Here is a 13,662-nt window from a genome sequence, read left to right on the forward strand (position 1 = left end):
CAAATGTGGTGAAGAAAGCTGATGGTGCCCAGCTATCAAAAGATATAGCATCTGGGGTCTTAAAGGCTTGAAGGTAAACAAGAGGCCACGAAGTGTCAAAAGGATGAGGTATCAGGCATCAAAGAATAAAAAATCATATCATTGTGTGCCCATCTTCCCGATATGATCACTGAAGCCAAATGTGTGCATAAGCAAATGTGGTGGAGAAAGCTGATGGTGCCTGGCTATTAAAAGATATAGTGTCTGGGGTCTTAAAGGCTTGAAGGTATACCTTGCATTTTTATTAAATTAGTTATCCATTTAAAATCGTGTTTATTACATTTCAGCCAGCGTTTCCACTATCTTAAGTAGAAGAGTTTTCAGGTTACCTGGCCTGCCTTCTTGCCAGAAAGGGGAGTCACCAAAGCTCTGACTTTTCCAAATCTTTTCTTTCAATTCTATAAGGGAGGCAGCTCCATTAGATGACTCTCCTTTCTTACAGTTTCCACAATCTCTGAGGAAGGTGGGAACATGTGGACTGAAGCTTCTTCATTTTGTGTTAGAGAAGTGAGGAAGGGGATGGGCAAGAGGAAGTGGGAAGCCACAAAAGTTATGAAGGATTGGGAGGTGATACAATGCACAATGAACATTCAGAACTAGAAATACTTGAATTGTGAATACTTTCGGTGTGCAATAGAGTAAGCGCACACCAGCCGTGGTTCTTTTTGCCTCCCCCAAAAAGGTATAATAAACAAACATTAAGAAGATTAAGGGATTAAATTGACTTGTAAATATAGAACATTTCCCCCCACTGTATTTGGCACAATCTCTTAGAGTTTTTATTGCAGTTGTTGCTGTTTGCTTATTTTTAATTTGAAAAGGAAGGTATTTTCTTAGGAAGGATTTATAAGGGGAAAAAAAATGCTGTGATCTTGGTAGTTAGGAAACAGACTGTCCCAGCTAGGGTAATCAATACTTTCCAATCAGCACGGTCCAGGGAAAGTCTGCCCTGGAGCACTGAGCATGGCTGCATGGAGGCAAGCTAATAACAAAGGAGAAAAATGGTGTTTTTAGTAGAATGAAAGCCTTCTAGAATGAGATTTTTCTGAGGCAAATGAAGGCTTTCTAGATGTGGACAACATGCACGAGAGAGCCTTTTGAGTGTTTAACAGAGAACAACAGTTAAGAGCAACCCAGTTGGAAACAAACTTGGCAAACTAGAGAGTGGGAGGACCATATCTGCACATCGTTCCCTGGGGCAGAAACGATGCTAACTTGTCTCTTGCCTCTGCTTTTCCCGGAAAGCAGTGTCCCCCAGCTCTGACCAAGCCACTGGGCAGGCCGTACTTTCCCACTTTCTCAGGAGAGGGGCAGGTAACAAGACCTTGCAACAGAGAGACCATATGAAGGTCAGATGACGGAAGATGTGATTACAATCTTGGAGGGCCGAGAGCCCAGAGGCGGGAGACAGACAGATGGCGAGAATTAAGGAACTCCTCACAGGCTTTCACAAATGAAGCGTCTTTTTTTTTTTCTAGTTTGTGTAGAAAAATGATCGATGGTGGGTGGTGGGAGGGGGTGGGGCGTGTTGCCCACTAATCAGGGCATGGTGAACTTGAAAAGGCTCTGAAGTGGTCACTTCGCCCATCATGTCGTTTCAGGCCAAAGACCCCAGCCCTTTGGAGCCCTCATCTGCACGACCTTGGACGTTCAGAATGCACGCCTGTTGGCCATCACGTATGTTCACATAGGTACAGAGTGTCTCGCTGATGAGATCTGCCAGCCCTCGGTCAATGACTCACTGTCCCGACGACGACGTGGACGCCATTCCCTGGCAGGGATCTGACCTGACTTAGAGGGACTCTATTGCCGTTGCCAGCCTCCTGGGGTCCTCGCCGCGCCCCCTCACCTTCGTGAAAGCTCGGTAGCACACGCTGCACAGCTCCACCAGGTAGGCCAGCGTGAAGACGGCGTTCTGAATCACGAAGCTGAGCAGTTTCGAAAACGGTTCCAACAAACTCTGAAACGAGAGCAGGGCCAAATGACAATCAGTCGCTGATTCCGCCGTGAAAGATGAACAAAGAAAGCGGCTACAAGCCTGATCAGACTTTCACCAAACGGGATCCTGCCTTTTAAAAATGTATTTATTTATTTTGAGGACCGGTGGCTGAGGGGCCAGTGTCGTAACCCTGTGGGTCTAACGGAAGCCGAGCTGCAGCTTCAGTCAATGGTCAGAGAGTCCGAGTCCGCAGTTCGGGCAGGGGGACAGGGGCGCAGTCCGTTCTGCTGTAGCAGGTCATTGGCAAACCTACCTCACTTCAACCTACCCCATGGGTATACCCACCCCAAAGACTGAAGACTGAGGTTTGTACTCATTTCTTCGGCCCTCAATGCATCTCTGGGTCCATCAGATCCAGATCCTCCATAACCCATTGGGTTTCCCCTCCTTCGGGTGAAGTAAAAGTTACCCACAACTGCCCCTAGTGAAAATGTTTTGAGATATTTCGTTTTCTACGCATGCCAGTTTCCTTAGTTGAAATCTGACACACATACAATCTAGGTACACATTTCCGCCATTGTCCAACAGTAGAGCGACCCAATGAAACCTTTCGAATACCGAAAGGCAATTAGCGGGACCTTATATGGTAATAAAACTTTGAACATTCCCAGACCCCAGAAATGACAACAAAAGCAAATGAACGCATAAAACCTAAAATAACACTAAAAAAACCACCCAACTCACAGCCATTGAGTCCATTTTGACTCCTAGTGACCCCATAGGACAGACCAGAACAGCCCCTGTGGGTTTCGGAGACTGTAACTCTTTACAGGAGGAGAAAGCTTCGTTTTTCTCCCGTAAAATAACAACCCTGACACACAGTAAAGTAGGAACAATGATAAATGCATAACCTAGAGTAGAAATATATATTTTAATATGAGGCTGGCTGCTCCCGTACAGAGTGACAGTCTCAAAATCTTAAGGATCAGCTCTACTTTGAGTTGCACGGGGCCCATCTGAGTGGAAACCAACAGGGCTGGCAGTGGGTTTAGCGTAGTTCCCGGGGAAGGGGCTTGGCGGCGCCATGTTCCCAGCTCCAGGTGGGCCCACGGCAACACAAATGCCGGCTACGAATTTCCCTTTTTCCTGAAGAGCGAAAGTCCTCTTTGGATTCCCTTGGGTTAGTAAACACAGGTGCTCAGGTAGGTCCTTCCCCCGTGGGGTAACTGAATGTGAGGGTGGGGAAAAATTGGGGAGCAGTGAAAGGTTTCTGAACATGCAGCCACCAAAAATTAATCCCAAACCGAATGCATCAGGAGTCCAAGGTGCTTCTGGGCAGCACTGGTCCTTGTTGCAAATTTCTCAAGCGCAAAGGGTCTCTAGTGGAAAGCATTTCAGCGACCCTGGAAAGCAGGCCTGGGGAAAAGCAGGAGGGGTAGGTCTTTTTATTGATCCCCAGAGAAATTTTCCAATATCAGTTAAATGTTGGATAATCTCCCATGTTAATGGCCACACAAGTAGATCAAACATTACTATAGGGACATCCTAATAAGTACGGTTTGCATGACATTTGAATCTTCCTTCCGGTAGATTCCCAGGAAGGGCATGATTAAGTCTGAAGGGGTGAGCATGTGTTAGCTTCCTTTTTCTTGACTGATACAAAATGAAACTTGCTACACGTCACTTGCCCTTGAGGACAGGAATTATGTCTTGGACTTGTTCGACTCTCTCACAGACACCTGTGTGTTTTCCATCGGGACAGAACCCTTCAAAGTGGTGCTGTTGACTCAGTATTCTTTGCTACAAGAAAATGCTGATGACTTGACACCCAGACCCCAGGGCCTGGAATATGTCTCAGCTGGTATGTGATGCCTCCTTAGAGATGCATTAAAGAGAACCATGAATTCACGCATCTTGATGAGCCACATGGTGATGAGGCGCCCAGGCAGCCTAGAGGGTAAGCACTCAGCTGTTAACCAAAGGCTGGTGCTTGGACCCACCGGCTACACAGCAGCAGAACGATGTGGCAATCTGCTTCCACAAAGGATACAGCCTGATAAACCCTCCGGGCCAGCTCTACCCTATCTGTAGATTCACACGGGGTCAGCATCAACTTGGCAGCAGTGGGGTTTGGGTAGCATGGTGTTAGGGAATGGGGTACAATAAGAAAAAAACAAGGAGCTTGAAATCAAAGGTGCCGCTAATGAAGTTTCAGAGTTTCCACCAGCTAGCTCTCTGAACCTTGGTCCAAACACTGGATGTCTCCGATCTTTATCTATCAATGAGCAGGGTAGACCAAGTGATGTCTACGCAACGTTCCAGAATAAACATTCCATGAGTCTACGAAAGTACAGTCAAGGAAAAGAGTTGCAAGAGGCCACCTTTGATAGTTTATTAACTAACTAGCAGTTATTATTAAATAATAGTCATTATTACTGTGGTTGATGCATGCCATCAAGCCTGTTCCACGTGTAGCAACCTTATGCACAACACAACTAAACACTGCTCAGTCCTGTGCCACCCTCACCATTGGTCTTGGGCATCTACTGGGTCAATCCATCTGCTGCAGGATTTTCTTCTTTTTGCTGCCCCTCTACTATACTAAGCATGATGTCCTTCTCCAGGGACTGGTCTCTCCTGACATGTCCAACATACAAGAGACAAACCATGTCTCATCTTCCTTGCCTTTACAGAGCCTTCTGGTTGTATGTCTTACAAGACAGATTGGTTTGTTCTTTTAGCAGTCCCTGGTACTTTCGATATTAATCTCCAGCACCGCGTTCAAACACATCGATTCTTCTTCAGTCTTCCTGATTCAGTGTCCCACTGTCACACGCATATGAAACTACTGAATATAGCCTGGCTCGGTTTAGGCACATCTTAGTCCTCACATAAACATCCCTGCTTTTAAAAGAAAGGTCTTGTGCAGCAGATTTACCCAATGCAATGAGTCGTTTGATCCCTTGACTGCTGCTTCCTTGTGCAGCAGATTTACCCAATGCAATGAGTCGTTTGATCCCTTGACTGCTGCTTCCATGAGTGCTGATTGTGGATCCAAGCAAGATGACATCGTTGCTCACTTCAACTTGGTCTCGGTTTAATAGGATGTTACCTGTTGTTCCAGTGGTGAGGATTTTGGTCTTCTTGACACTGAGCTGTGATCCATGCCGAAGGCTGCGGCGACCCTGGCTCATCATCGGCAAGTACATCGAGTCCGCCCCACTTTCAGCAAGCAAGGTTGAGTCATCGGCACATCTCGGGCTGTGGATGAGCCTTCCTCCGGTCCTGACACTACGTTCTTCTTTATAAAGTCTGGCTTCATGATTAACTAGCAGTTCCCATTGTACCAGGAAAATTGGAGTGAACCAAACGTGGGGCTGGACTCGGTAAAGCAGGGGCTCCCTAGAGGGTCGTCCGTGCGACTGCACACATTAATTCTGAGAACTCTGCCAGGCATCGTGAGATCTCCCACAGGAGGAAGCTTTGAGAAGGAGGTGTCCACCACGCTGACCACCAGAGCACGAAGCTTTTCAGGCAAAGAGCATGGCCTCCACAAAGGCACGGAGGTCTGACGTTAACGAAGATTCCATGTAAAGCACTTAAGACGGTATGGGACATGCTCCACGAAGGGTGTTGGTGGTTTCTGCTGATGACAGAGGTGATGATCCTAAAGGCGCACTGGGGGCATGGGAATGGGACGAGCCAACTGCACCTTGCATTGTCGTGCGGAAAAATGAGAGTTACCCAAGATGTTTACAGTGAGGAATTTAACAGGATGGCTCGGGGTTTAGGAGGATCGCTTGTCGGGAGTTGGGAGGATGGACTGAGGGGCGGGCCGGGGCCTGGGACGTGGCGGTGGTCATGCCACCAAGTCGATTCGGACTCAAAGTGACCCTCTAGGCTGGTGAAGAACTGCTCAGAGTTGCCTAGGCTGTAATCTGTATGGAAGCCCATCTCCGGGGCTCTCCTGGGTGCGTTTGAACCGCTGACCTTGAGGTTGGCAGCGGAGTGCTGACCAACAAGCCGCCTGTTTTTAATAACTGGGGGCTTGGATTATTCAAAAGTGACAGTAGGAAGTCCCAGGGCTCTTCTGCCTGGACATGGGCCCATCAGGGGGTGGGAGGGAGGCAGAAAGCGCCCCACAGAGCGAGCCAGACTGAGGAGATCCCCCAGGCAGCCCGGTACCTGCCTTGGATCGGCTAACCCATTGGATGTCGTTACCTGCAGCGCATACCTACCCTTGTGGCGTTCACGGACGGTATCTTCAAGAGGCAAATCATAATCCTCAAACTGGAATCTAAAGAACACTGCAAACAAATGTAAACAAAAAACACAAAACCAGCATGTCAGTGCGTTTCAGAAGACAGCTTTAGCTTGAAATGCTCCTGCAAACATCTATTTTAGAGGAAAAAAGAAGCTGGCACGTGGCCACCTCCCTGCAACCGCCCTGTGCCATTTGCTCACGTTGGAAAAAAAATTAGTCTCAGATTAAATAATAACTCAACAGTTGCGTACTTAAATACTATTAGCCGATTCAACAACCAACCATGGCTCCTCGGCTGCCTTTTCCAAGACGCAGATGTAAAATTAAAACAGAGAGCTGAACAGATCATTGGATGAGGAGGTGGACACGCAGGTGACTGGTTAGATATTAATTATGTCCAGCTCTAAAGAGGTACACTAGTTTGTGAAAGGCCTTGCTGAGAAAGCTTTTAAAAATTAGATCTGTTGAACACCATCTGACTTAGCAGCTTACATGGGGAATGGCTTCATCGGCCTTTTCTCCATGCCTAACAGACAAGACTGAGAGAGAGCAGGGCACTGCTACACTAGACAATCATGCCTTCCGAATCTGTGAGAGCTCGTTTGACAAGCTGCCTTATCAAGTTGTAGTTTTTTGACGAGAGTATCGGGGATAAATGGCACAGCGCGTACTGGACATTCTTTAAACGTCACACTGGCAGCACGCAGTGACAACTCGGCAGCTGGATACAGCCTTAACCTCTTCACGATCACGCAAACGCGGCCAGTGGCTTTCCAAGGAGCCACCACACCTGGAAACGTACCAGAAATGCAATTTCTCAGACTCCACTCCACTCAGCTACAAGAAGTTGGGGGGGCCCAGCCCAGAAACCTGGGCTTTTACCAAGCCCCCTGGGGAAACTAAGATAAATGGCAGTGTGAGAACTACTTCTCTACATTGACAACTACAAAAAGCTATCATTGGCTTACTATTTGTCCCAGAGATTTTTTTAAAGGGGGGTGGGGGTGGGGAGGAGGTGAGCAGAAGATATTAGAAGTAGTGCTCAGATACCAGATCCCACTGAACATGACTAATTCTCACATAAATGCTGAAAGCATCCATGTTTCTCTCTCTTTCACACACACACACACACACACACACACACACACACACACACACTGCCACTGAATAGGCTCTGACTCACAGTGACCCTGTATGGCATTTCCCAAACTGCCCATCTTTATGGGAGATGCTCACACAGAGTGGCTGCCAGGTTCGAACTGCTGACCTTGCCGTTCTAACCCAATGTTCAACCCACTACACCCTCACGGCTCCTGTTTCACAAAGACCTTTGAAAGGGACCATTGGTCTATTTGATCTGCTGCTGACCCAGTGAACTGGTGAGACTTGCAGTACTGCAACCGGGGTCTGAAAGGCTCTCTGCCAGCCAGGCCCCCGTAGTGTGTTTTAAATCAGGAGACTTTGCCTTGAAAAGATGTGGGAAGACCTGACCACCCAGGCCTGCAACCCCCAGAAGAACTACTAGCTGGGGCAGAGGGGCAGCTGGCCCCCTTGGGGACAGCATGGTGCTTTCCAGCACTCAAGGGTCTCCATTCTCCTTGTTACCTCACCCCACTCCACCCATTACCCGACGTGCAAGGTTGGGCTGGTTGCTACGCACTCTGCTTACAGCTGTTCACAGCTGGAAACCCTCCCCATGGGCCAGTGTCCGAGGTGAGTAAATACTGTGGGCTCTGGCACCTGCCTATAGGCATTTGGGCTTGCCACATCTACCCCTCTACTTGGCTTGCGATGTGTTCGATGGCAATCGTTGCCCTGGTTGGGTCCTATTGCGGTTCCGTGTACCACCTGAAAGTGTGGGCTGTGCATTGCCCACAGGTGTATTCGTACAGCGTGGTTTCAAATCACCCCTCCTCGCTTGGCTCCAGAGACTCAGCTCTGTGGGGAGAAAGGAGGCACAGTGTGGCAGGAAGACAGAGTCGAGCAGAGAGATCACCTTGATCAGGCCAACACAAGCCGTTAGTCCCCTTGAGATAAGTTCTCCAAGATTGACACGCTACCTTCTACGGAACATTAGGCACGGATTCAGGTCATCCTCACCTGAGGGATGTGTCTAGGGAACAATAACCTACTGCTGTCTTTCTGGCTTTTTTTTAACCAACCGGAAGCATATTGTGAAGACTGAGCCCACACCGCTCACTGCACGTTGCTGTTCTGCCACACGTGGCTCTTGCTCTCGACTCAGTGGCTGTGAGGGCTGCCTGGAGCCCTTTAGAGGGCATGGGATCACCCAGGACCCTGCTTCTCGTCTCGTTCTCAGGACATCCTTGGTCCCACGGGAACACCTAGAAACGTTTACACGGATCTGCAAAAATGGGGAAACGGGATCCTGGGGTCATCTTACCTTCAGCGGTAAAACGGAAGGCAGCTTGGCAAAGAAGGTCTGAAACTGGTTGCTGATGGTGGTCCAGAGGCTACTAGGCGAGTCCATGGGCAAAGCTTCCATGAAGGCGGCAATGTTTTCCAAACAGCGTATCATAGCACCCCCTGCTGGCAAATTCTTTTTGTTATTTAGACCCTAAAAACACAAAAGCATAAGCAATCAACTGCTGAGACCGCCTGAGAATTCGTGGAGCTACATGGCGAAGATCAGGGTCAAAATCACACGTTCATGCTGCTAACACTGTTCTGAGTGGGTGGCTCCCAGAGGCCAGCCATGGTAATGGGCAAGAGGGGCACTGAGGAACTTTCAGACAAATTTAGGGGGGAAGATAGAGTGATCTTTCGCTCAGGAAAGGAAGGTGAAATGTGAGCAAGAAATAAAAAGCATCTCTTAACAACCTACCATGCACACCATGGGGAAGGCACTAGGATGATTAAGATGCTCTGGAGAGAATCCCCCTGGGGAGGCCTGGTAGCATCATGGTTACGAGTTGGGCTGCTAACTCCAAGGTCAGCCGTTTGAAGCCACCAGGGTGCTCCATGGGAGAAAGACGAGGCTTTCCACTTCCATAAAGTGACAGTCTCAGAAACTCACAGGGGCAGCTCTACCCTGTCCTAGAGGGTCACCGTGAGTCGGCATCACTGGATGGCAGTGAGCTTGGAGGAATTTGGGGAGAGAATTCCCCAAGCCAAAAACTGGACGGAAGGTGTGTGGGAGAAGCAGGTTCTCTGTAGTTCACCCCGTCCCCCAAGCTCGCTGAGAAAGCTAACCAGCAGTGCAAGTAGAGAGGGACTCCATCTCCTCCTCCCACAGTACCAAGTTTCAAAAGCCAACTGGTTCTATGGAGGGGACACTTGGCTCCCCCCACTGTCTTGAAAGGGTTCAGCTTTGAATAAACAGCGCTGGCACTGGTGGTCTTTGGTCAACTCCGACCCACAGAGACCATTCCGTACAAGATGCTGCCCCGTCCTGACTCCATCCTCACGATCTTTGGGTGTTTGTGTTCCTTGTTCTGGAATAGGAGTGCCCAACAGAAGTATGTCTATGCTTTGGCAACTTTCAAAGGAAATGACTTCCCATTTCTCTCTTGGCTACGTGGAGTGGTGGAAAGAAACAGGGCTCTCAAGCGCAGCTGGGGCTCAGAATGTCGTTGAAACCTACCTCCAAGAGCTGGCTGAGTGCAGCGATTGAGCTCAGCTCATTGAAGTCCATCAGCGACGTGGCTAAGGTCCGTAAAAAAGTCCCATCTGGAAAGTCAACAGGCAGATTTAGTAGGGGCTGGGGGGCCCCAGGAGGAGCCAAGCCTGCAGGGACTGGACCCACGGAGGGTGGCTCACCTTTGATGGTGCTCTGGAACAGCTGTGGGAAGATGCCATTGGGCGCCAGTTGATGGAAGATGCAGCGCAGGAACTGCTTGGCCACCCCTGCTGCGTTGCCAGGAACCATCATGCTGGGGTTGAGCGGGCACGCACAGGAAAGACAGGAGACCATTTACTCCTCTAGTGTTTTAGTTTGCACATTTCTATACCAGTCATCTCACAGAAGGGCTCTTTGCCGTTTCCATTAATACAGTGAAATGATTTAGTCATCTCTAGTCTTCAGAAATGATACCTTTTAAGACAGAGAACCATGAAGTGCCAGCAGTGTCCAGACTTACCCCAGAGAGGCCGGCAAAGAAAAAACAGAACACCAAGTTCACAGGGCAAGAGACTGGACAATCAGGACTAGAGTACGAGATGGGGGTCAGCAGCCAGACCCCCAAGGAAAGTGCCTGTGGCTGAGAAAGAGGGCTGTTCCGGGGGAAAGTTTGAGGAGGGAGATGTTCGCTCTTACTACGAGAGCTGAGATTTCTTGAGCGTGGGACTGGCGCTTGCAAAAGGACAAGATTTTGATAGACGCCGTTTCTCTTCTATCCCCAGGCCACCTCTGCATGTCAAAAACGGAGTCCCGAGATCTGTAAGTGGCCCTGGTCCTTACACGTACATGCCGGGAGGGATGTTTCTCTGAGATGGCCAGGGGTTAGTACCGCAGGAAGAAGGACGAGGGAACCAACAGAGCCAAATGGACACCGGGTAAGAAGTGCCCCTTAGCGACGTACTGCTGCATGAGCCCAGGTCTACACGGACGTGCTGGTTCAAGCTTGCACGTCAAGTGCTCCCCGGGAAGACTGGCACAACCTCTGCCAGAACTCCCACAACTTTACAGAAAATACAGGAGGAAGTCCTCGCCGGTTTGTGCTACGGGGCCAGCGAATCCTAAATCTAAAAGTATCCGCTGTCCTTACAAAAATAAAGGAAGGAAGAGAGAAAAAAGAAAAAAAGACCTCGTGACTATGGAACCCAACTACCGATAAAAAGCATGGGACACGGAAGTAGACAATGGCAAGCTACACTACTGGACATTTCTGATCAGGAACGTAAAATAAGAAGTTCCAATTAAAAAAAAAAAAAACAAAGAAAGAAAAATGTGGGACCGAACTTCATATTCTTAAGATTCCAGACGTACTACAACTATTGAGTCTGGACGACTCCCAAGGCTGTGACCCTGAGCTGCTCTTCCAGCCTTGGCCGAATCCCCTGGAGGGCATCCCAATGAGCGAGACTGTCACATTTGAGTACTACATGCCTTCAAAAATAAAAGAATTATATAAGACCAAAAGGCCAACAGCTATTTCAAAGCATCGATGAGAATGTTTGGGTGTGGGGAGTGGAGGCGGGCAAGAAGATGAGTAACCAGGACAGAAATAATGAGAATTTTGACACCGGGTGAAGCGTATAATTCGTATCATTGATCAGTATGGATCTGTGGAATGGGAGTGGGTTTCCCTGTGTTTATCTTTAATCAAAATCAGAATGATCTTTTCAAGTACAAAGGGATGCTGGGCCATGAACAGGCAGAGATTACCCCCAAGAAGATAAGAATGGCTTCATATCCGATCATCAATTCATGGAATTCAGCAGATTCAAGGGTGACGAGAGAAGACTACATAGGCCAAACAGCCAACAATCAATGGAGAAAATGTACTTGACGAAATTAAACACACTTTCATGATAAAGACTCTCGGCAAATTGGAAATCTAAGGACGCAGCCTCAATCTAATAATGGGCTCCCACAGAACGTCATCTGTCGCGAAGCTGATCACTGTGAGAGAAGAGTGAGCTCAGGAGCAAGGCAAGAGGCCCCGACTCACGCTCGTTCACTGCGCCAAAGATGGGAGCCATCGCCATGAGGCGATCAAAAGAAGTACACGATATAAAGGTCAGAAAGGGAGAAGGCCAACTGTCACCATCTACAGATGACGCAGTTTTCGAACGTACAAAACCCACAGATGTCTCCAAGCACCAACTAACAAATTTCAAAGAACTAAATGTGAAGTTAGCAAAGATGCAACACTCACCTGTGTGGGGTTTTAAAAAGTTAGTGTGAAAATTCCATTATCTTTTTTTTTAAATCATTTTATTAGGGGCTCATACAACTCTTATCACAATCCATACATACATCAATTGCGTAAAGCACATTTGTACATTCATTGCCTTCATCATTCTCAAAACATGTCCTCTCTACTTAAGCCCCCAGCATTAGGTCCTCTTTTTTTCCTCTCCCTCCCCGCTCCCCACTCCCTCATGAGCCCTTGATAATTTATAAATTATTATTTTGTCATATCTTTCCCTGTCCGATATCTCCCTTCACCCACTTTTCTGTTGTCCGTCCCCCAGAGAGGGGGGTCACATATAGTTCCTTATAATAGGTTCCCTCTTTCCAACCCACTCTCCCTCTACCCTCCCAGTATCGCCACTCACACCACTGGTCCTGAAGGGATCATCGCCCTGGATTTATGTTTCCAGTTCCTATCTGTACCAGTGTACATCCTCTGGTCCAGCCAGACTTGCAAGGTAGAATTCGGATCATGATAGCGGGGAGGAAGCATTTAGGAACTAAATTCCATTATCTTTTAATACCCCTTTTGACCACAAACGTTTTGAAGCTCCCTCAGATATAAAATCCATTAAATATTTAGATACCAGCCACAGAACATGGAAAGTGAAATTGGTAAAAATTCCATTTCCATTAGCATTTAAAAAAAAACATAAAATTCCTATCCTGATAGAGCAGGAGGAAAACGTGGGACAGGATCTAGAACTTTTTTTTTTTTAATCCAGACTTACTGGACTGATTGAAAGCGACTCCCTTAGACTATTTGAATCTAGCCCCTGAGGCCACCTTTCAGTGAAGTAACAGATTGGCTTGCAAAAGAATGAACATCACTAGAAGACTGCTCCTTAAAAACATCATTCATATAAGCCAACAACTATAGAACAAAAATGAGAAGATAAGGAAGCAGGAACACTAGATTAATAGAAACAGAGCAACCAGAGTGGAAATGATGAGAATGTTCACCAATGCCATTGGACCACTTGTGTAGAAATCAATTGTTGACTGGAAACCTCAACTACCGTTGAGCCTAAAACAAAGTGAAAGTTGGTTTTATTTAAACCCCATCAAATTCTAGGGAATAAAGTTAACCAAAGGTGAGCAGACTTTGACACTGACAACTGCAATATGTTAGGAGAAAACTGTTCATTAATTAGAAAAGTCAATATCTTTAAGATTAAATTGACTTATAGTTTTAATGTAATTCAAGCAGATTATCTGGGGGGGCTTCAAAAACAAGATGGTTATTCCAAATTTTATATGGAAGCAATTTTAAAGATGGCCAAAGTCACATGGACTGATTTGAAGTAATCAAGACAGTGAATCAGGCTCAGGAAAGAGATCATATGAGGAGATCATATGGACCCATATGAGGAGCTCAGAAACAGACTTACATCTATACCTAGCATTATAATGGTTATTTGATTTTCAACAGAACCAACGTGATCCAACAGGGAAAGAAGAAATGTTTTAATAGTGCTGAAATAATTGCATATCCACATGGATAAAAAGAAGCCCAATCTCTGCTTCACACTATAAATAAAA

The 13,662-nt window shown here is 47.3% G+C and overlaps 1 protein-coding gene across 11 annotated transcripts in view; it reads right to left on the reverse strand.

The window, feature by feature from the left end:
- Nucleotides 1–13,662, reverse strand: part of UNC79 (unc-79 homolog, NALCN channel complex subunit) — a 299,617-nt gene that overhangs the window by 44,500 nt on the left and 241,455 nt on the right. For 10 of the 11 annotated variants that reach the window (XM_045288090.1, XM_045288086.1, XM_045288091.1 and 7 more), the window contains 5 exons: nucleotides 10,023–10,135; nucleotides 9,847–9,932; nucleotides 8,647–8,820; nucleotides 6,217–6,285; nucleotides 1,889–1,999 (listed from right to left, as the gene is read on the reverse strand). In XM_045288090.1, coding sequence (XP_045144025.1) covers nucleotides 1,889–1,999; nucleotides 6,217–6,285; nucleotides 8,647–8,820; nucleotides 9,847–9,932; nucleotides 10,023–10,135 — 553 coding nt within the window. Of the gene's footprint in view, nucleotides 1–1,888; nucleotides 2,000–6,216; nucleotides 6,286–8,646; nucleotides 8,821–9,846; nucleotides 9,933–10,022; nucleotides 10,136–13,662 lie in introns of those variants that run through there. The other variant, XM_045288092.1, reaches the window with a different exon arrangement.

The sequence above is a fragment of the Echinops telfairi genome, unplaced genomic scaffold (assembly GCF_000313985.2).
Source record: "Echinops telfairi isolate 266 unplaced genomic scaffold, ASM31398v2 ScPeMD7_18;HRSCAF=68, whole genome shotgun sequence".
NCBI lineage: Eukaryota > Metazoa > Chordata > Mammalia > Afrosoricida > Tenrecidae > Echinops > Echinops telfairi.